This window comes from Bactrocera tryoni, unplaced genomic scaffold (assembly GCF_016617805.1).
Source record: "Bactrocera tryoni isolate S06 unplaced genomic scaffold, CSIRO_BtryS06_freeze2 scaffold_826, whole genome shotgun sequence".
Lineage (NCBI taxonomy): Eukaryota > Metazoa > Arthropoda > Insecta > Diptera > Tephritidae > Bactrocera > Bactrocera tryoni.
The window spans coordinates 39,175-64,179 of NW_024396480.1; the positions used below are offsets into that span (position 1 = coordinate 39,175).

Sequence of the window (25,005 nt, forward strand, 5' to 3'; positions counted from 1 at the left end):
AGTAAGAGGAAGCTAACCATTCCCGAATTCGAGGCGATTGCTGTTGACCAACAATCAACACTGACGCCAACTAGTCTTTATCCAACTTTTTTTCCAGGCTCAACAAATATGAATGTTGAATCAGAGGTGATGTTTGCCATGCCAACTGCAAGAGAGCCAAGTTCGTCGAAAAAAAAATTAATACAAAAAGGTACGGTAATAGGGTTGCTTCTTTTTTGGCCATATCGCTTTTTCAAAGATATTGACTTTAAAAATGAAAATGGGGAACCAATAATTATGGACAAATCTAAAGTTTCACGTTAAATAAAGAAATGTAGGGATTCTCTTCGAAGAAAGCAACGCAATGACTATGATCTGGTAGCCTTCTCCTTTGATGGCAAAAAAAACAACTCTTTGACGAGCGAAGAAGAAAATGAAAGATATCAGCAGATTGTTGCGTTACGTAAAAGTCGACGCCGAGGACGCTAAAACAAAACAGAGGCAATTGTGCGAGTTCATTATAGAAAAAAATATGTCGCTTGAGAGACTGATTGGACTTTGCTGTGATGGAGAAGCAACAAACACAGGTTCTGAAAATGGAATTTTAAGGAAATTCGAAGTCATGTTGAATAGATCATTGCACTGGTTTGTTTGTTTATTACACTTTAATGAACTTCCACTTCGTCACTTGTTCTCCGCATTGGAAAGGTCCACTACAAGCAGACCGCGCACAGCTAGTGGGATAATAACAACGCAAATCGAAACATGCGAGAAGATGGCGGTAAGCAAACAATTGTTTTAAAGAGCCTAACATGTATAATTTGATCTGAGCTAAATAAATAAAATATTTCTGTAGGCTGTACCTGACTTTGAGGCCATTTCGTTGGGAGTTATGCCTCCACCCATTCATGAAAAAACGATCTCGACTGACGTTCAGAACTTGTATCGAATGGCAAATGTAGTTTGTGATGGTTTCTGCACCGAAATACCGATGGATAACAAAGGCAAGCAGACTCTTACATTTATACGTGACAACTAGTTCACCATCAGCGAATTTAAAAACTTTGGCAACGTACATAATGAAAGTTTACGTACTGATGTACTTTAACATTAAGTTAAATTTACACAGTCCATGCGATATTTACCACCAACGCAGCGAGAAATTGTTAACACTGTAATCCAAAATAATTCATACTTCGCTCATCCTGAAAATATCTTACTGGCAATGCTTTGTGATAAGAGAAAAGATGTTCGCGAAAGCGCCATAAAAAAGATACTACATTATCGTGATAAAGTTTGTGAACCGACTAATCTAAGAGTTTATGATAAAAAGCACGCAATAAATTTTGAATGCTCAGACTACTTTGATCTGGTTGACCTAGATGAAGACAGTGTTTTGTCTGAGCCTACATTCTCAGCAAACATTCCTTACGAACACTTGTTGCAGTTTATTGAGTCTGATTATCCGCAGCTTCCTGACCCAGGGATTCCATGTTATACCCAAGCAACTGAGCGTTGTGTACAGCTTCTGACAACAGTTTCCCGACGCGCTATTGCAAAGAATAGAGACGATATCATGGCCGTTACTATAGAAAGTCGTACTACAACGCCACGTATGGAATCCAAAAAAAACTTTAAAACCTAAAAAAACTAAAACTAGAAAAGATTCCCAGTCATCAGCAAAAAAACCAATGTCTGTAACTTGCACCACCAAAACATTTAATTTTTTGAAAACTTAATTACAATAATAAAATTTTATTTTCGATCCACCGTATTTTCCACAGCTTTAGAATTTTTTAAAAAAATATGGGAATATCTGTATGCAAGTACAATTTAATAAGTATGACCTCAAAATCTAAAGTCGCTCTGCGCGAACTGGGAATTAATTTTAGACTCATGGTTTCTTGGCAAAACTTTCTTAGAATTTTCTGTAGTTTTCGTTTTTGCTAGCCTCTTTGTTGGTTTTTTTCCACCCATACAAATCGACCCCGCCTACTATGGAAGTATTGACCTGATTCAATCCATTTTTAATACACAGACACAATATTATCACGAAACAACTCACTCTAATTTTAATTTTCTGTCAACAGTGAACTTAGGTACTGGGGCCCACAAATTCGGTAATTAGGTGATTGAACAGTTTTGGTTTAGATTAGGACAATTTTTGGTCATAAGGTGGCATACTTCAAATGCACTATCCGTGCAAAGTTTTATGTCGTGGTACTAATTGGTTCTTGAAAATAAATCAAGTGGAAAATTGTGCAATATGAGAAGTAGGCGCGATGTGGTCCGATTTCGCTTGTTTTCGAACTGTAATATAAGAATGTCGAAGGAATATTATACACCAAAATTGGTTAAAATTGGTCGAAAAGGATCGGAGATATATAATTTTATCTAAATATGGGCAGTGCCAATAACATCGACCAGTTTTGACATCGGCTTCTATAAAGCCCATTTCGGGTATAAATTTTAATACCTCTGGCGTATTTAGATATTGATTTATTTATATACTTTTTTTTAGTTTTTCTTCTTCTTCTTCTTTACTGGCGTTTGTAGTTTTTACGATACCGTTATATGGGGAGGTACACGCCTCAAGTTTCAGCTTATACGGACGGACGGATAGACCAGCGTTTGGATTTCAACTTGCCTCGTCATCCTGATCACTTATATACATACAAGGTTCTTTCCAAAGTAAAGAGGACTTAAAAAAACAGAACAAATGGTTTTTTGGGCAAAATCAATTTATTTTATTCAAAATAGTCTTCTTCTGCTTGAATACAGCTTTTTGCACGGTATGACCGCCAATATGCCGGTGCAAGCCTTTTGAATGGCCTCTACGTCTGCATAACGCTTTCCTTTCATTGGCAAATGCATTTTTCCGAAAATGAAGAAAGCGCACGTTGCCTTATCAGGAGAATACGGTGAGTGGTTAATGGTAAAAATGTGTTTTTGGTCAAATAATCGGTCACAAGCGTCGATCGATGAGACGGCGCATTATCGTGCAACAAACGCCAACTTTCATCTTCGCCATATTTGGGCCGAACACGTCGAATACGGCTCACCAAGCGCTTCAAAACTCCAAACGTTTCGGCCGGGTGGAATAAATTTTTTGTGGAATCATAAATACAAATCAGCATTGTCTTCACTTTTAACCTCTCTATGCGCGATTTTTTGGGTTTCGGCTCGTCCGTTGGCTTCCATTCAGCACTATGGCGTTTCGTTCGGTCAAAACGTGATAAATCAATGTTGGATATGTTCAATTCCATTTCCATGAATTCCAATGATGATTTCGGCTGATTTTTGACACAGTTTCGATGGAATTTCCAGTGATCACGGATTTTGATTGGCCCACATGTTGATCGTCATTATGTCACACGAAACGTTGAAACCACTAGTGCATTCTGCTACGGGATAGGCAATCATCGTCATAAACTTGTTTCATCAATTGAAACGTTTCGGTAAAAGTTTTACCAATTTTAAAACATAATTTAATGTTGGCTCTTTGTTCGAAGGTTTTTTTTTCGCACGGATAACACAAACATACTGACACTTAAAACGCAATAATTTAACTTCCAATCGTTGAAATGTCATGAAACTCTCACTGGGCAATCGATAAAGATAGCAGATCAGCAGTCGACATATAGATGGCGCCACCAGAGGGCGCTAGATTCAGTCCTGTCCTGTTAACTTTGGAACACCTTGTACGAAACTTGTTAGAAAAACGAAAACATTATAAGTAGCAACGGGGTTTTCAATAAGAACGCACAACACAAAAACGGTTTAGGATAGCAATAAAATTATTTATTCCTGTGAAAGTACATTCGATGCCAACATGATCTCTTTTTCACGGCCACCACGGACCCGCTTGTAGAAGTCCAGACTCTGAACCCAATTTTCTACGGTTTTCAAGCCTAAATCGACCGACCGAAGCGTACAATTGACTTCACTGAGTAGCTTATGGCGCCGTTCACTTGGAACGACATATTGTCCAAGTCCATATCATCCAATTCAGGCCAAAAATATTCTGTAATCATTGAGCGGTAGCTATTCCCATTCACTGTAACGTGCCGGTCTTGATCATCACGGAAGAAGTACGGCCCAATGACGCCGCCGCACCAAACCGTAATGTGTTGATCGCTGCCTGACCAATAACGCATCTTTTGCTTATTAATGAAGCCATTCAGCCAGAAATGAGCCTCATCGCTGGACCTCTTTGTCTCATCGGCACTGCTAAATTACTACTGTGGGTTCAAATTTTTCCAATTGATGAACTCAAATTGCTGATCTGACAGGACGATTATGACGACCATAAATTGGACGTAGTGCTCTTAAAGTTGAGGCCACTGACTTCGAATTTCGGTGGTAAATTTGAAAAATTTCGACTCGTTGTTGGATCGTATATCTTTCCGTGATGAAATGGCTAACTTGGCGAAGAGCAATGTCAAAGGAGCAGGGAAAAATATGGCGTCGTTTTGTATCTCTATCGGTCTACTTTTATTATTTTTTTTTTATTATCTATATATTTTATTTATGTTTTAATACAAACATGTTGGTTTATCAGAGTTGTTACACACGAGTATTAATGTATGCGTGTATGTGTATGTAAATGGTAAATCGCAAAATGATCGAGACAAAAAGTATTTAGGCGGAATATTAAGTTTAAAGTTATTTTCAGAAATCCGAATGACATGTATATATATATATATAGGTGTGTATATATTTGTGTCGGCTGCTGCCTTAAATCTCGCTAATTCCATTAAATTACATTGTAGCGCTTTCGCAGCTTTCATATTGATTAAAAATCAATCAAGAAAAACAGCTATTTTGCATGCCAAATATATGTATTATATGTACGGCTCCTCAGGCTGGTGCAAAATTTATTGGTTGCAAACGCACATATATATGTATATGAATATGTAATTTTTTATACTCTCCAACATGTTGCTAGAGAGAATTCACCTAACAGTTTTTGTATCTCCTAAAACTAATCGAGATAGTTGTAGGTTATATGTATAACCTATTATATATATGTATATACAAGATGCGTTCCATAGTAAACAGGACAGGACTGAATCTAGCGCTCTCTGGTGGCGCCATCTATATGACGACTGGTGCGTTAATTACCAGTGAGAAATTCATGACATTTCATCGATTGGAAGTGAAGTTATTGCGTTTTAAGTGTCAGTATGTTTGTGTTATCGGTGCGAAAAAAAACCTTCGAACAAAGAGCCAACATTAAATTATGTTTTAAAATTGGTAAAACTTTTACCGAAACGTTTCAATTGATGAAACAAGTTTATGACGATGATTGCCTATCCCGTAGCAGAATGCACTAGTGGTTTCAACGTTTCGTGTGACATAATGACGATCAACATGTGGGCCAATCAAAATCCGTGATCACCGGAAATTTTATCAAAACTGTGCGTCACTGTCATTGAAATTCATAGAAATGGCATCGAACATCTCTATTCTATTCTACCTTGGAGTTTTGAAGCATTTGGTGCGTCGTATTCGACGTGTTCGGCCCGAATATCGCGAAGATGAATGTTGGCGTTTGTTGCACGATAATGCGCCGTCTTATCGATCGACGCTTGTGACCGATTATTTGACCAAAAAACACATTTTTACCATTAACCACTCCCCATATTCACCTGATATGGCACCGTGCGATTTCTTCCTTTTCGGAAAAATGCATTTGCCAATGAAAGGAAAGCGTTATGCAGACGTAGATGCCATTCAAAAGGCTTGCACCGGCATACTGGCGGTCATACCGGCCAACGAGCTAAAACACTCGTTCGACATGCTTTTGGACCGTGCAAAAAGCTGTATTGTTTGAATAAAATAAATTGATTTTGCCGAAAAAATCATTTGTTCTGTGTTTTTTTTAAGTCCTGTTTACTTTGGAATGCACCTTGTATATGCATTTTTATTGTATAATTTATAAGTGAAACTGCTTCAAAATATGTTCTCGACTATACCTGAATGGTTGTTATGGAATTAAAAATAACACCATAGGTCCCGCAATCACCATACAATAATCATATTCAAAATATCTTGACCTTTTTGGAAAATCGTATTCGAAAACATCGAATTTCACCAAAATAATTAAGTGGGTCAAAATATACGGAAATAATAATAAAAATTGAGTGGGGAGCATACATCGATGTCTTGGGACTATAATAGCAACAAAATGTAAGCCAAAAATCGCTAAAACTATTCTAAATACTTTTGATTTATATAAATAGTCATTAGTGTACGTAAAATTTGTTGATATAAATTATGCCCATTTTTAGCTTTAGCATTAATTTTTTTTATTTGTGTAAAAAAAAATATTTTCAAATGCTAAATTTAATGTTAAATATACATCTTTTCAAATGGATAGAAAAAAAAACACAAAATTTATTAATTTTATAACAAATAAACGTGTCATAATTTAATAGAACTAGGTTTATGTAAACTTTATTGGTCCACTGTATATACACAAGTCAATCTAATAAACTCCCCGTCACCATACCATATACTTCTACAGAAGTACATATTTCAAGGTTACCTCGCCGCATTATCAAAAAAGCTATTTTGCATATAAGACGTCACGGCTTCAATAAAGCCTGACAGATACAATTTTTTGCACTAAGAATATATTCGTCTAATATTAAAAAAAGAAAAACAAATTATAATGCATTTGTTACAACTAAGTGAGTAGAAGCGAATGAAGTACAAACTAAGTAATGAATACAGCTGAAATTGAAAAAAATTAAGATGATATTCATATCCATTTACTTCAGGGACATCTTAATTTTTTTTTGTATAGAATCTGTTTTATTATTCTTATTGTTTTTTATATAGAATCTGTTATTCAAATGACAATAACTAAAAAATATGAAATTATATAATAAATAAACATTTCGCACTCTTCAAACCGGAGAAATTTTAAAATTTCTATAGTTTTTTGAACATACCTCGTATGCACAGAATTTTAAATTTCACTCACCAAAATTTACGGAGTGGCATCAATAGAGAAAAAAAACATAATACAATCTTACCCATAATAAAAACTTATATTTTTTTTATATCAATTTATTATTTTTATTATTTAATATTTTTATGATTATGTAATACACATAGGTAGTATTAGAAAGGACTAAGAACAGTTTTCTTAATGGACATGGAAATATATTTTGGAATTAAATAAAATGAGCCAGTGAAATCAGGCTGGTGCATATTCTCCTATTATACTCTTAATAAACTTACCGGGCAAAAAGCACTTGGATATCGGCTTGATCGCTCCTCACTTCCCTAAAAGTCAATTTGGAGCTGTGGGCCCACACACTAAGAGCTTCTGTGAGTGCTCGGCGAATCTGTGGGGCATCCTCCATCGTCCAATTCACCAAACTGCAAAGAAAAAATGAATACAAAAATAACCTTGATGAGCTACTAAACAGATGATTAGCATTTCTAGATTTTATTTAAATAGATTTAACATAAGTACTATTTAAGAAAGAGCGTGTAGCAGAATCAGAGAATTACATCCTGTGCTTTAGAGGAGGTTGCTGATGGAGCTGATTTTAGTTTTGCAAATGGGTCCAATGCAAGTAAATCTACATCTTTGCAAAAGTGATATTGAAATACAATATGTATTTTCCGCTCTACAAAGAAGAAGTTATACTCGTACGCAGTTAATGATATTTATCAAATGTACCGTTTTCATATAGTACACAATGGAGTACACTATGCTTTTATAAAATATTTGTATGAATGCTCAGCTCATTTGAAGTATAACTTCAAAAGTAGCTTTCAAAAGAATGTCTTTCAAGAATGGAAAATTGTGTACTATAATATTATTTTCTCAAGGTTTTAGTTTTTCTTCTTTTATGCAAAATATCAAAAAATCTCCCACTATATACAAGGAAAAGAAATATTGGTTGTCAAAAAAGTCTTGCGGTATTTTCGCTAGTTGGCGTTTTATTCGTCGCATCGGGTCATGCTATACCTTCTTGGAAAGCTCATTTCACGCGCTAACACGTGTTTGATTGACTGTCGTTTCTTTTAAGTCGTTCGTGAGTTATAGCGTCGCAAACAAGGAGCAAAATAAAGAGAAAATACGGCATATTTTACACTACTACTACGATAAAGGCAAAAATGCATCTCAAGCCCCCAATACTCGTAAAATTTGTGCAGTTTATGGACCCGATACAGTTTCCATTTCCACCGCACAACGATGGTTTCAACGTTTTCGTTCTGGTGTAGAGGTGGTCAAAGATGCGCCACGCTCCGGAAGGCCTGTAGTCGAAAATTGCGATAAAATCGCTGAATTGGTCGAAAGAGACCAGCATAGTAGCAGTCGTAGCATCGGTCGTTAAAATTCGTTTAACGCACCAGTGCAAAAATTACTGGTATTATAACATGTTTTAAAAATCATCCAGATTGAGAAATCGGATATGTTATTGGACATATATTATATTTATATTATTTTTTTTAAGACATATTACATATACATATATTTCTACACATATGTATATGTAGTTGTATATGCCCTTCTATAGCCGTGGAGCTAACTAGTTAGGGGGGTTGGTTTGATTCACTCCCTCAGCCATTTGCTACTCGGCTGACATCAGCTTCTGCAACTATTGCCTCTTTGTCGCTGTTTACATTCTTTTTTCCTGCTGCAGTTCATTTCGAACGTGCTCAATTGTAATGTCATTTGTTTGCTTATTTGCACAGTTCATTCATTTATTCTCAACTGCTTACAATTCACCTGGTTTCCCTGGCATTTACATGGCAGTAAAACACAAAAGCACAATTTTAACTTACATAAATATTTGGGAGTAAGGTGGAAAAGTTAGAATGTTAAAAACTGTGCGATTTTTAAAATTGGTATAATTTCAAAAAATTTGAACTACACCTAAAAAAAAAAAATATGTATACCCTTTTTAAACACCTTTATACAGATTTGAAATCGAAAAACCTCTGCAGCGAAGCGAATAAGAAATACAAGTATATAACTGTTAAGCTCTAAGCATTTGGCATTGGACATCTACAATTGTTGTCTTCGATTTGCCATTTCTCCACTCCTTATCTTTGAGCTGTACTCCATTTTTACATTTCTAATTTAAGTTACCGACTTAAATTTGATACAAAAGAGTGTTGTGGTGTTATTTTTTTTCTTCAGTGCTCGATAACTTAAAAAACAAATTACTACCAAATTCCAAAATTTTAGATATACAATGACAGGCGAAGTGTTTGATTTAAAGCCACATCCACTTTTTATCATAAAAATCTATTTACTAGACTAATTAAACATTTGTTTTAGCGAAATCTAAATTGTCAAATATATCAGTGCTTTCAAATAAAGGATTCAATTTGAACAAGTATATATAATTTCAGATTAGCCACAGCATCTGGATATGTACATATGTAGATTAATGATTGCAGTTCTTTTGTTTACTTTGTAAATTGTTGCGGAATTATTTCCCAACTGAGCGCTGGGGCAAGGAAGCGGCAAATTGATTTGTATATAAATAAAATACGTATAATCTTTTTAATAAAATCTTGTGTCAAGCTTTAGTTACATATTTTTAAAAGTTGTTCATTTGGTTTAACAAAATTATAGTCGAGTTTTGTATAAGAAGAAGAGAAAGTGATCTATTCCAATTGAAGCAAATTAACGGAAACAAACTTTGAGCGGTCAGTGGCACATATCGGCGAAAAATATTGGGTAGTCGAAAAAGTCTTTTCGTATTTAGTCAATAGATGTCGTTGCAGTATAGTGTTCAAAAGGTGAGATTTTAAGCTTTAATTAACAAAAAAAAAAGAATTCGGGGAAGTTGAAAAAAAGATAAAGCTGTTCTAAAATGAGTGAAAATAATGTAGAAATTCGCTATATTGTGAAATTTTTGTATAAAAAAGGGAAGAATGTCACTTAAGCCATCAATGAAATTTGTGAAGCTTACGGAGTCGATGCTGTATCAGTTCGTGAGCACAACAAAGGTTCGGTCGCTTCCGTTCTGGAAATTTCGATGTGAAAGATTCACCTCGCTCTGGTCGACCTATCGTTGAAAAAGTCGATGAAATTATGGAAAAGATTTACCAGGACCGTCACATAAGCAGCCATGATATCGCAAAGGAACTTAACATTCATCATCAAACGGTTTTGAACTATTTAAAAAAGGCTGGCTACAAAAAGAAGCTCAATGTTTGGGTACCACATGCATTGTCTGTGGAAAATTTAATGGGCCGAATTGACATCTGCGATTCTTTGCTGAAACGAAATGACAACGAACTATTTCTGAAGCGAATGGTAACAGAAGACGAAAAGTGGATCAAATACGACAATAATGTGCGAAAAATATCATGGTCCAAGCGTTGTGAAGCTCAACAAATAGTCGCAAAGCCAGGATTGACGCTTCGAAAAGTTATGCTGAGTGGTTGGCGGGAAATGCGATGAACGGGATGGACGGGGCAAGGACTGGGACGACTAGGTCTTTGTGGCATTTACTGCACTGGCCATATAAAAGAGCACAAGGTGTGGGGTTCGTGGTGGGAGAGACTCCATCGCCATCTCCACACTCCGGTGAATGAACGTCTAGCCACAAACCGCATCAAAGCGAGTTTCCTCAACGTATCGCTGATTTGCGCCCGATGTGACGATGCCTTTCTATGAGCGCTTGGAGCACACCTATGAGCGCTGCCCCCGCCACGATGTCAAAATCGTGTTTAGCGACTTTAACGCCAGGGTGGGCAAAGACAGTATCTTTGGCACGACGGTCGGTAAATTCAGCCTCCACGAGGACACATCCCCAAATTAGTTGAGGCTGATATACTTCGCCGGGGCCCGAAATATCATCAAGCCACCTGGCTGTCTCCTGATCGAAAAACCACCAACCAGATCGGTCATGTTGTGATAGACGGAAGACACGTCTCCAGTGTTTTAGATGTGCGTGCGCTCCGAGGTCCTAACATCGACTCGGTCCACTATCTTGTGGCAGCCAAGATTCGCACCCGCCTCTGTGCTGCAAAAAAATCACGCCAACAAACACAAGGCAGGTTCGACGTCGAGAAGCTGCAATCACAACAGATAGCCGAACGATTCTCTACTCGGCTTGCACTCCTGCTCTCTGAGAGCACTCGTCAACAACTCGGTATAAGGGAACTGTGGGACAGCATCTCAAATTCCTTACGTACAGCAGCAACCGAAACCATTGGTTTACGGAGAATGAAAAAGAACAGCTGGTACGACGAGGAGAGTCGTGCTGCAGCGGAGAGAAAACATGCTGCCTACCTCGCAACGTTACGATCGATCACAACACGTGCGAGATGGGATAGATACAGAGAGTTGAAGAGGGAAACGAGACGCATTTGCAGATAGAAAAAGAAAGAGGCTGAAATGCGTGAATATGAAGAGCTTGATAAGCTGGCCGACAGGGGTAATGCTCGAAAATTCTACGGAAAAATGCGGCGGCTAACTGAAGGTTTCAAGACCGGGGCATACTCTTGTAGAACCCTCAAAGGTGATCTAGTGACCGATGCCCAGAGCATACTTAAATTATGGAGGGAACACTTCTCCAGCCTGCTGAATGGCAGTGAATGCACAACACCAGGAGAAGGCGAACCCGATTCCCCAATCGATGACGATGGAGCAGACGTTCCATTGCCCGACCATGAAGAAGTTCGCGTAGCAATTACCCGTCTGGAGAACTACAAAGCAGCGGGAGCCGATGGATTACTGGCCGAGCTATTCAAACACGTTGTTGAAAAACTGATAAGGAGCATGCATCAGCTTCTTTGCAAAATATGGTCGGACGAAAGCATGCCCAACGATTGGAATTTAAGTGTGCTCTGCCCAATCCACAAAAAGGGAGACCCCACAATCTGCGCCAACTACCGTGGGATAAGCCTCCTTAACATCGCGTATAAGGTTCTATTGAGCATATTGTGTGAAAGATTAAAGCCCAACGTCAACAAACTGATTGGACCTTATCAGTGTGGCTTGAGACCCGGAAAATCAACAACCGACCAGATATTCACCATGCGCCAAATTTTGGAAAAGACCCGTGAAACGAGAGAATCGACACACACCACCTCTTCGTCGATTTCAAAGCTGCTTTCGACAGCACGAAAATGAGCTGCCTCTTTGCCGCGATGTCTGAATTTGGTATCCCCGCAAAACTCATACGGCTGTGTAAACTGACGTTGAGCAACACCAAAAGCTCCGTCAGGATCGGGAAGGACCTCTCCGAACCGTTCAATCTGCTACTGGAGAAAATAATTCGAGCTGCTTAATCGAACAGGTATAAGAGTGTACAGCTGCTGGCGTATGCCGAAGATATTGATATCATTGGTCTCAACATCGACACCGTTAGTTCTGCTTTCTCCAGAGTGGACAAGGAAGCAAAGCAAATGGGTCTGTCAGTGAACGAGGGCAAGACGAAATTTCTCCTATCATCAAGCAATCAGTCGTCGCACTCGCGACTTGGCACTCACGTCACTGTTGACAGTTATAACTTTGAAGTTCTAGACAGTTTCGCATATTTGGGAACCAGTGTTAACAGCACCAACAATGTCAGCCTGGAAATTCAACGCAGGATAACTCTTGCCAACAGGTGCTACTTCGGACTAAGTGGGCAATTGAGAAGTAAAGTCCTCTCTCGACGAACAAAAACCAAACTCTATAAGTCACTCATAATTCCCGTCCTGCTATATGGTGCAGAGGCTTGGACAATGACAACAACTGATGAGTTGACGTTGCGAGTTTTCGAGAGAAAAGTTCTGCGAAAGATTTACGGTCCTTGCGCGTTGGCCACGGCGAATATCGCTGTCGATGGAACGATGAGCTGTATGAGATATATGACGACATTGACATTGTGCAGCGAATTAAAAGACAGCGGCTACGCTGGCTAGGTCATGTTGTCCGAATGAACGAAAACACTCCAGCTCTGAAAGTATTCGACGCCGTACCCGCCGGGAGAAACAAAGGAAGAGGAAGACCTCCAATCCGTTGGAAGGACCAAGTGGAGAAGGACCTGGCTTCGCTCCAATTGGCGCCACGTAGCGAAAAGAAGAAACGACTGGCGCGCTGTTAACTCGGTTATAATCGCGTAAGCGGTTTCTACGCCAATTAAGAAGAAGAAGAAGGTTGGCGGGATTAGAAGGCATCATCCACCATGAGCTGCTCCAGCATGGTCGAACTGTCCTAATATATTTATTTATTATAAAAATTAAAAAACAAAACTTTCGGAATGTCTATATTTATAATCTTGACGTAAGTCATGAACAGGCACAAATAACTAAACATTGTACAAAGCTACTGCTATGCTCCTTTACTACATAGAATTTACTGTAATTATCTTATATGTACATACGAGTATGTAAGTATATAAAAATGAATCGCAAAATGTATTGCTACGCATACATAACTCAACAACGCCTAGACCAATCTTGCCAATTCTTTTTTTTAATGTTCTTTGGGGTTCAAGGATGGTTTTTACGGCAAGAAAAATTCGAATAATTGCCGGAAAACTCCTAAAACCAGCCCTTTTCTTTTTCTCATACAAACGAATAAATGTTTGTTTGTTAGTAACGCTAAGAGAGCGGCTGCACCAATATTGGCAATTTTCAGAGGTTGTTTGTTGTGGATCGGGGAAGGTTTAGAAATAAAAATACCTTATACTTTTCATACATATTTTTTTAAATTTTTGCTTGTTTTGTGTTTCAATATTTTGATTTGTATTTCAATTTATTTGAATCGTTCAATTTCGGTCGCTTGTTTTTTTATTCCGACTATTCAAAAGAAAAATCATTGAAAATTATTTGGTGAAAACTTTACGTGTGTTTCACACAAAGTGATCAATTACAGATTGAAAATTTTTACGAAGCCACGAAGAGGTCGCTCTAATATCGGTCGGCCTTATTTATGCCATCAATTTATGGCAGGCCAAGGCAAGGCAAGGCAAGATGCGATGACACACGTGCGGAATTATGGATCGCGGTCAGTTAGCAAGCAGTCGTCACGACGTCAAAGCACGACTTTTCAAACGACAGCTATGATGTTTGATGGACTTTATCTTGAAGCAATGTATGGTATATATGGCGCTGTTAGATGCTGGGTGTATTCTGTTGAGTAGCAAAAAAGAGGTTTGCGCACGAACACATTCTTCTTTCGATGGGGATGGTGGTTACACCAGATCAAATTGATGAAATCATTTTCATCAATCTGCGGAAATTCCTGATCCAGAGATATATCCAGAATTTTACGAAGTGGTGAAAACCAATATGTTCATGGACCTTGCGGACATCACAATCCCACTTCGGTTTGTATGTCTGATAGTAAATGCTATCCACGTGCTTTTCTTTCGGAAACGCAAACTCGCTCAAAAACGGCAATGGCAGAACACTTAGCATTCAATTTAGAGGCGTGAATATCGATGTTGTCAACACATCGAAGTTGACAGCACATGGATCGCACCATATTCCCCACTGTTGTCTAATTCATATTTAAAACTCATGTCAATGTTGAGTATTGCAGTTTGGTGAAACCAATCAAATACGTCATCAAAGAAAGCAACATGGCGGTTATTGGCCTTGAAGGAGATGAGATCAGCAAGTATCAAATGGGTCGATACGTGAACCACAATAAAGCGCTTTGTAGGATATTTACTGTTGCAATTCATGAACGTTTTCCGACTGCTGTGCGTCTCGCGGTTCAAACTCATTTAAGTCATTTCGTATTGTGAATGGTACAGTGTGTGCAACTTTTTGAGAAGCATGTCAGCAATTTCAATTGTTTGAACATGATAATCACTGGAAACAAACGATGGACAGTGCGATAGCTACTTCACATGCCACTTAAGTTCGCATACTTTTCGCGAAGATCATTTCGACATATCAGCCTTCAAATTCGCGGCAGTTATGGGATACGAAAAAAATGACATTGGCGATGACATTTTACATTGTATTCGCTAAGAATTGGAAATGGGCAAATTTTGCTTGATACTTTCAGTGGTTTGATATCAATTTCACCTGCCTTTTGTCAATTCACGAATGTTTATCCGAACATTGGCCCAATTATCATAACTGCGATAGCTTGGGTACACGCGCAATTTTAGCTGCCAAAAATACCGATGTTAATGACTTAAACTGGAAGATTCAAAGTCAAAACCCGGGATGTGTGTGCTCATACAAATCGATCGATCGTCTTGACAATGAAAGCGAAGCAGTGAATTACCCAGTGGAGTTTCTAAATTATTTGGAGGGGTTTGGTATGCCGCAGCATTATTTGTGTCTCAAAGTTGGATCTGTCATTATTATGTTTCGCAATCTTCATGCGCCGGAACTGTGTAATGGAACCCAACTGATTGTGACGCAGTTATCGAATACAAGGGGATAGCCATTTCAGTTCAAACGTATTCAGTTTCCAGGGTAAATTGCATTTGCAATGGCAGTCAACAGGACACAAGAATAGTCGCTAGAAGAGTGTGGCATAAATCTGGAAATGCTATGTTTTTCACACGACCAGATATACGTGGCGAGCTCACGAGTTGGAAACCCATCTTCTCTGTACATTTACGCACCAGAACAGAAACCAAGAAATGTTTTTATCAAACTCCATTAAAAAAATGTAGAAAAATGTGGGGTGCAAGCGTCCATATATGGTTATATATCGGGTATGGAATACAAAGTAGATTTTTTGAAGGATACATATAACGAGTTTTCCAATAAAGGTGATATGATTTCTTAAAAATATAATAATAGTTAAGAAAATTCAAATGTTTTTTATTTAATGTGAAGTCATTCAAATGGCCCTCACGACTCCTTTTGAATAAATTAGTCCAATTTTCGAGTACTTTTTCACCAAATCAAGTCGTATTTTATGAATAGCACGTTGAATAAAGACTTCTAAAGCTTAGAGAGAGTCTGGCCTCACAAGAAGTAGAGTCTAATGGTGCTAAATCACAACCTCTACAATTCGGTTGTTGCACGTGCGGTGTGGCACGTAGCTCCATCTTGTTGGAAGTAGATGTCAAGAACATCTTCTTACAATTGCGGTCATAAAAAGTTGACTATTATCGATCTACTTAGAAAGCAGATGACGGCAGTCAAGGAGCTGAAATCCGATCTGTGATTGGCAGTCAAAATTTTGCAGCACTACCAGAGCAAGCAGTCTGAGCAAGAATCTGGATAGAAGAATCCTCACTCTGTAAGGAACCACGAATACCGCCATTTAACGAAATCTCCAAACGTTCCAGCACCAGTTTGATGTGCACGATTATAAAAAATAGAGCCATATCTCGGGAAAAGGCGAAAGGATAAATCCTGGAGTGCTAGCTAACATTCGCTTCCATATATATGGAGGACGGGGTCAAGGTGGAGGGAAGTATATAATCCTCAAGTTTATGTCTGATCCCTATCAAATCTTCTACCCACCGCGAAATCGAAGATGGATGAATAAGGAGAAGAAGCCATAGGCTTTTGGACGCGAGCAATGCAGTTAGCATCAGAGCATGATTGTCGATCAGAAATGGATGTGATGTTTTCCTTTTACCTAATTACAGCAGCGTGAGAGTCCTTTCATTTACAATCACAATACACTTGCGTTTTTAGCTGTTCAAGAGGAACCTTATGACCTTAACTAATCTGACACAACATTTTAATTTATTAATTAATTTAATTTATATCTGCAATTACTTACGGTGAAACAATTCAATAGAAGCTTTACGTTATGCGGCTAAATAAGTAAGTATTATCTCAATAAATATGTTTCGAATCGAATGTTTCTTTAAATTAAGCTACTAATTTTACATATTTTGTTCAGAAATCAAAGGTTAATTGACTTTAATTTAACCATTTTGCATATAATTCAATATAAAATTACAAAAATTTGTGTGACATCATTTGCAGGTCGAACGGATATGCTTTACGTAGTTATTGGCTGTCCTAGGGCATATACCCGAAGTAAACAATTCGGAGCACTTAAAAGCAGCTCGCAGAAGCACTTAAACTTTTTCTGCCACCCACTACTATCCTGCACAAACAAAACTTTCTTAACTTTCTATTACTTTTAATAACCTTGTTTCTGTCGGCATAAGATTTTCCTTCACATTTTACCCGAGCACCCGAATCTTTGTGTTGTTATATGTACATGTGTATGGTATATGCATACCTACTACGTACACTTTTTGTATTTATTCTCGATTTTATGAATTTAACCTTTCCCTTCGCCACACACACGCGCAGCCTGGAAATGGCTCTTTATGGATCATATTCCCAACTGATGACACTCCACACTCGGGTTTTTCAGTACATTTAATCGAAAACTTTTATTGGCTTTTATGTCTCATTGACGTCGACTGCAAGAACAGCAAGTGACACAACTCTACATAGTTATTAAACACTGGATGTGAATTCTGACGTTTTCTGCCCCATCGTCGTCGAAAATTCTTTAAACTAGCCTAAATAGAAGTGCGTTTCACGTCGTTGTCATTTTAATGCCCCTTTGCTACACCTGCGCGTCCGCTATCATAAGTTAAAGCTCTGAACACCGTTAAAACTTAACGTAGCCATAGTCGTTTATTCATCAGTTTTATTGCTATTGTTGCCTTGTTGTTGTATGTCTCACCTACTTGTCTCTGGCTTGTGCTTCGACAGGTGTCAGAAGATGAAGGGCCGATGGCTATAAAGGCAGGGAAGTGCTACTTTGTCATTTTGCTGACAAAGTTCAAAAATTCAAAAGTGTGATTCGCATAAATTTTCGATACATGTCTCAACCCAATTGAAATATGAATTTTAGTTCAGACGAGCATACAGGGTTTGTGCGGAAAGTAATAGGGCTCAGTCGATTTAAAAAAAATTATTGAACCAATCGTTACATTCTTTAAAAATTTTCAAAACAGGCTCGTTCTGCGTCGATGCAGCGGTGCCAGTGCGATTTCCAAGCATTGATGGCGTCACGGAAGGCATTCTTCGGAGTAGTCTTGAGAGCCGAAGTGGATGCTGCTTCCATCCCCTCTGTCGTCTCAAAATACTTGTCTTTCATCGGCTTTTTCAGGTGAGGAAACAAACAAAACTCAAAGATCCATGACTCTTAACCTGTGATTACATTATTTAAAAATTGGGGGTCACTTTCCCACATGTTCAAATTTCCTTGGCACACTTCCATTCGCCGCAATTTCTGGTCGCCAGTGAGCACTTTTGCGCATACCTAGCGCATGTTCAAGTGCTCCGACATAATATCATGAGCCACAGATTTTGATAAATTTAACATCTTGTCAATTAAACGAATACTTAGTCCCAGCACGGCCTTCATCAGCGACCTCTTCTCGGCCCTCCAAAAGGGCTGGTGTCACCGAAACACACCACTTCTTCCGAAAGCAACATCTGGGTATGCGTGCTTGATTGAATCAAACGTCTCTGTCGCAGATTTATTCACGTACCTCTTCTTTAATGAACACTGCATTTGCGGCATGCACACTCAGGAAGACAGTCCTTTTACTTTCCGGACAAATCCTGTATATGTATATGAATATGCAGATACGTGTTCATAGTATGTAGATATTTGTCTTGCTGAACTATGAAGCACAAATTGCTAGAAGGCAGACCACACATACGCATACGATAGAAATTTCGAAGCTAAAACTATTTGTGCTAATATTAAAGCGCAATGAGAATTGAACACAATCAGTAATCTTAGTTAAGTAATAACTAAGCATAATGACATAAAACTGAATTCCATAAAAAACTTAAAATCGCATTTGCTTCACATGTTCTCTTGCAATTATTGAGTTTTTTAATAAGGATATCCCGGCAGACGATCAATTTCAATTCTTTCGCAAAGCAAAATGAATCACGTTACTTTTGAGTAAAGTTGTAAAACATTGTCCTTATATTTTCAAAGGCAATGTGACGTGTAGCAAACAGTGTATTTAAAGAAAAGAGGTATCTTAGCATTAGAGAGTCTCACCAGGCCTACCGCACCAAAGCTTAGCAGCAACTACGTTAGACATTACACTCACGATACTCAACTTTGGTTACTGCAGACACAACCAGACCTAAGTTGAGGACCTGCGACTAAATTCTGGGATACTGACACGCCATCGAGTCAATTTAGCACAAAGCTTCGTAGAGTTTGTCAGTTCGGGCATTAAAGGTATACCAATTTTTATTACATGAGAACTTAAACATAAATGTACGGGTATTCAACTCAATTGTACTAGAAGCCAGCAGAGAGTGAAACGATTTGGTTGAACTAAATAAAATACAATTTGAGCAGTTTGTAAAGTTCGATGGAAATATTGAGTAGTCGAAAAAGTTTTTTCGTATTTCGTCAATAGATGTCGTTGCAGTCGTATATCTCCAGTGCTACCAATCACATTGTGTCATACCATATGGTGTTGGAAAGGTGAGATTTGAAGTTTTATTTAACCAAAAAAAATTCGGGGAAGTTGAAAAAAGTTCCAGCTGTTCAAAAATTAATGAAAATAATGAATTCGGTATATTTTGAAAATTTTGTATAAAAAATGAAATTTGTGAAGTTTACGGAGACGATGCTGTATCAGTTCGTGTAGCACAATAATGGTTCGGTCGCTTCCGTTCTGGAAATTTCGAAATTTGGATTTACACTGATGAAAGTTGTTCACTGATCGAATAATGTCTCTAGCGAAAAAATGGCAAAAAGTGGTCAACCAAAATGTTATATATTTGTTTATTTATTTACTAGTATAAATATAAAAAAATAAGTTGAAGTTTGATTAGAGATACGAAAAGACTTTTTCGACTACCCAATATTAGAGTTTATGTTCTTGGTTTCGAAAATAAATTCAAAGTAGTTACCGACACAGGATCAAAAAAGTCGAAAGCTATAAGAATTAGGGGGGGGAGCCTGCTTTAGAAGCTTCAAAAAACAGTTGTTTTCGTTTTGTTATATCTCTTTAAAAATTATCTAAGAATATTTCCCCAAAGTTATAGATGGAAATTTGAAATATTGTCGAAGCTATAGGGGGAATGGTAACAGAGCGTCTAACAGGTATATGAGCGCTGGGCAAGAAGCGAAAACTTTGACGCGCGATTTCTCGGTTCTTCATTTTTACGATTTTTTTAATTGGCGGCAGGATAAAAAAAACAAAAAGTTGTATGAAACTGCGACAACCTCTGCGAATGGTAGGCACCTTGTCGTGGTGCAGGGGCTTAAACCGCAGCACAGCACAGCATCTCTCAGCCACCGGAGATGTTGCTGCAGAGCATCGCCCCCGGTGGCTGTCGGAGGCTGCATGTGCACGGTGACCAAGAGCTACCACCTCCTAATCCAGGGTGTTATGCGACCCGTGCCCATTGGATGATTTGCAGCCAGGAGGTAAATTCGGCTGTATTCGTACGGAGCCTTCCCAACACCGGGCCGCCTTGGGAAGTAACGGTGGCCTTACTGCGTCAAGGGGCTCTGGCGCAGTGGACTTTTAGACTCCCCTTCTTTAAGACTAGACCGGGAGGCTTACAACACGAGCCGAACGGTCGTAAGAACAAGATGAAACAACAACACCAACCACAAAACAACAACAACAAACAACAACAACGGCAACGACCAAAGCAGCGACAATCAAAACGGTGAACATGGACAGCAGCAGCAATAGTACCGCAGGCAAGAGTGGCCCAGGGGCTAAGCGTAAGTTTAGCTTCTTGGACGCCCTGTCGCCGGAAGAACGTGCACTCTTTGAAGAGCACGCTCGTGACGACGACGACGATGTGCCCTCTTGCAGCGGCACTCAACGCAGCGCGTCAACCGCAATTCGCGCAAACGCTACCCCCGCAACCCCCTCGAGCAGGATCGACTGCGGAGAGGAGGGTGGTTTCACGAAAGTGGAATCAAGGGCTGAACGTAAAAGAAGACGGCAACGAGGGAACATTCCTTGTACCCCGGAGCCAGGACAGCCAGGAGGTCATGACGACCCACGTAGATTGGGAATGAGTGGAGCCACTCTTAAGTGGTACCTAAGATTCCTTGAGGACGGCATGACCCCGGAGTCAGCCGAAAGGCCGGCTCTGGGTAGGAGCAGTGGGAAAGACCCCTCTCCTAACAATGTACGACGCGCAGGTACCAACGGTGGATCGGCCGCGACAAAACGCAGGAACCGAAGGCGTCGTCGTGCTAAAGCAGCCTCGTCGGAGGGACAGAGCGCAGCAAGGCCGGCGACCCAGGAGGCACCTAGTCGATCGGAGAAAAGGAAGGGTGGCCACATAACGCCTCAGGTACCACCAAAGCCTAAGAGAATACGGGAAGATAAACCACAAGAGGCCAGTGGTAAGCGCTCCAACCCCAACCAGCAGCCAATAAGTACCGCAAGCCGCAAATACTCGGAGGCTGTAAGTAGCATCCGTATGGCAGTGGTGCCCCGAAATTACCCGGCGGAGGCCCTAGAGCCTGAGCAACTTACAGCTCTACAGAACTGCCTGGTAAAGGCCCTATCCATTGGCAATAAGTTCACCGGCGCCTTTAACGGCATATTCTTTAAGGGCGGCATGCTGCTGGTCGACTGCCAGGTAGAGAAGTCGGCCACCTGGCTGAAGGAGATCACGCCAAGGCTCGAGGGTTGGAAGGGCCCGGCCCTGTGTGTAAGGAGAGGTGAGGAAATACCGCGAACACACAGCATGGTAGCGTTCTTTCCGAGAAGTGCAGAGGATAGCTACGACTTCGTGCTTAGTCTGGTGAGAAACCAGAACGAAGGTTTAAGTACCTCGGCGTGGAAAGTCGTAGCAAGCAGTGTTGTGGGTTCCGGGTGGAACCTCAACATCACGATGGACGACGAGTCCTACAAGTTTATAAGGCTGAAGGGATTCAAACTGAATTTCCGCTTCGGCAAGATTGTGGTGCGGCCATGGAGGTCCAAGGCTGCGTCCACGAGCCAAGAGGCCAAGACGGAGATGAACGTAGCACCAGCTCCTCCCGTTACTCGCCCAGCGGCGCATGAGGCGACTGCAGCTGTGGCTTCGGGTAAGGACAGCGAATCCCCCAGCGAACCCATCTCGGCTGGGCAGGTTGCGACCACCGCCGCGGATGCAGATGAGAGCAACGGGCAGGAAGAAAAGATGTCATTCACCCAGGAGCAGGAGGCGACTGCATCTGTGGTTTCGGGTAAGTATAGCGAATCCCCCAGCGGACTCATCTCGGCTGGGCAGGTTGCGACCACCGCCGCGGATGCAGACGAGAGCAACGGGCAAGAAGAAAAGATGCCATCCACCCAGGAGCTTCTGGAAGGGTTGGAGATGCAGGTCGATGAACGGGACGAAGACGGGGACCTGTCTCTCATAGAACCGATTCTGTAGGCTCCAGTACCGGCATAGAAGTGGCCCAGGTGATCCTACATCACGCATCGGCAGCCTCGGCAGTCATCGTGAAGAGGTTCATCTCGGATAACCTGGGCATCCTTCTAATCCAGGAACCTTGGGTGTTCAAAGGAGAGGTAAGAGGCCTCAACATGAGAAGGAGCAAGGTAATCTGGGATCTCTCTAGCGAGAGACCCCGATCTTGTGTAGTCGTTAGAGCCGATATAGACTTTTTCTGTATTTCAGAGTTTCTAACGCAAGACCTGGTGGCGGTGCAGGTGAAGGACAAGGAAGGATCGGACTTCGTCCTTGCATCCGCATACTTTCCGGGAGAGTCAGCCACAGCACCCCCCCCCATCGATACTTGGTCTGGTGGAGTATTGTAAATCCAACAATCTCCCCCTGACCATAGGATGTGACGCAAATGCTCATCACACGGAATGGGGTAGCACGAACTGCAACATGAGGGGTGAGTTACTGCTTGAATTCATACTTAGTAATAATATTAACATTGAGAATGTGGACTGCGAGCCAACCTTCGTAACAAGTGTCCGCAGGGAAGTCCTAGACATTACCCTAAGCAATGACAACATGATCGGGTTGATCTCGCAGTGGAGGGTATCAAAAAAGCCCTCACTGTCAGATCACAGAATCATTCGTTTTGCTCTGAAGGTGGTAGTCGGGGACCGACCTCCAACTCGTACCCCCAGAAATACAAATTGGGGCACTTTCAAAGAGATCCTAAGTAGAAGTATAAGTGTAGTGGAGCAGGCGGATGTTAGGTCCACCACAGTTGGACTGGAGAGCAGACTGAGTGCCATAACCCAGTCCATTGTGGACGCCTATCATTGTGCCTGTCCATTGAAAGCGACCACGAGCAAACAAGGCTGCCCATGGTGGTCCAGTAAACTCTCAGCCCTCAGACTGAAGGTGCGTAGGTTGTTCAACAAAGACAAGCGCACAGGCAGCTGGGAGGACTACAAATGGCACCTAACAGCCTACAACAAGGAGATTAGGCTTGCCAAGTCAAACAGTTTCAGGAAATTCTGTGATAGCGTCTCCTCGACCCCGGAGGCAGCTCGACTGCACAAGGCGTTGTCGAAGGGTAAGACGGACACAGTATTATCCCTAAAGAGACAGGACGGGACATATACGACAAGCGCGGAGCAGAGGGCAGAAACACTCCTACAAACGCACTTCCCGGAGACGGCTCAAGCTGACCTAACCCCAACCTTGGTCACACGCAGGCCGGATCGCTCAGACTGGCTGACGGCAAGGACTCTGTTCACTGCTGACTCAGTCAGATGGGCACTGGCCTCCTTCTCGAGCTACAAGTCACCGGGAGTGGACGGCGTCTTCCCGGCCCTATTGCAGCAAGGTATGGATATCCTCCTACCATACCTGCTGGGGCTGATGAGAGACAGCCTGGCGATGTCGTATATCCCCGAACCGTGGAGAATAGCAAAAGTGATTTTCATCCCCAAGATAGGGAGGAGAGACTATTCGTTAGCCAAATCGTTCCGGCCTATTAGTCTCACGTCCTTTATGCTGAAGGGGATGGAAAAAGTAATAGACAACCATATCAGATCGGAAGCGCTGAAGATTGCACCCCTACATGCCGGATAACACGCGTACAGGGCAGGTAGATCTACAAATACCGCTCTGTACCAACTCGCGTCTGAGCTGCAGGATTCGCTGGATAATGGCGAGGTTGCGATCTGCGCCTTCCTTGATATCGAGGGGGCCTTTAATAACGCGTCTCACACTAGCGTCATCAAGGCACTCGAGAGAAGGAACGTAAATCCCTCGATACGCAGATGGACGGAAGCCCTTCTGCGCACTAGGGTTGCAGAAACAACAGTTGGAGGAAGTAAAATTCGTCTTGGCACCACGAGGGGCTGCCCACAGGGTGGAGTACTGTCCCCTCTGCTTTGGAGCCTGATAGTAGACGAACTACTCGAGCTGCTCACCAGCAATGGAATCCGCTGTCAAGGGTACGCGGACGACATTGTCATAATGGCGAGAGGAAGATTTGAGAACACTCTCTGTGACATTGTTCAAAGGGGCTTAAAATTGGCGAAGGAATGGTGTAACACGGTAGGGTTAAACATCAACCCAGCAAAACCACCGTGATCCCATTCACTAGGCGGAGATCTCTTCCGGGCCTGAGGACCCTAACAATTGGAGGCGCAGAGGTGGAAATGTCTAGGGAGGTCAAATTCCTTGGCGTCACCCTAGACTCAACACTAAAATGGAGCAGGCATTTGGACTTAACGCTGTCCAAAGCAACACGAGCACTTATGATTTGCAGACGCCTAGCCGGCAGATCATGGGGATGCAAGCCAAACATCATGAGATGGCTGTATACCATGATAGTAAGGCCCATCGTCACCTATGGAGCGGTTGCCTGGGCCACCAAAGCAGCACAGTCCTCTGTGATTCAGAGACTGTCAAAGCTGCAAAGACTTGCATGTGTCTGTGCTTCGGGGGCAATGCGTACATGCCCCACAGTGGCACTGGAGGTCTTATTAGAGCTCACACCGCTGCATAAGGTGATCAAGCTAGCAGCAAAGCACACCATGCTGCTAATGTCAGCAGAAGGCTGCGGGAGAGGGAAGATAATGTCCTCCAGGCAGATGGACGCTCTAGCGGAGAGCACACCGCTGGCCCTCCTCCCAAGAGACGGCACAACAAGGAAAGTGAACTTCAAAAAGCATTTCA

The 25,005-nt window shown here is 41.1% G+C and overlaps 1 protein-coding gene across 1 annotated transcript in view; it reads right to left on the reverse strand.

Moving 5' to 3' along the window:
• Nucleotides 1–25,005, reverse strand: part of LOC120781985 (matrix metalloproteinase-2-like) — a 204,892-nt gene that overhangs the window by 30,879 nt on the left and 149,008 nt on the right. Inside the window, exon 4 of the mRNA XM_040114155.1 lies at nt 7,231–7,371. Within this exon, the coding sequence (XP_039970089.1) occupies nt 7,231–7,371 (141 nt within the window). The remainder of the gene's footprint in view (nt 1–7,230; nt 7,372–25,005) is intronic.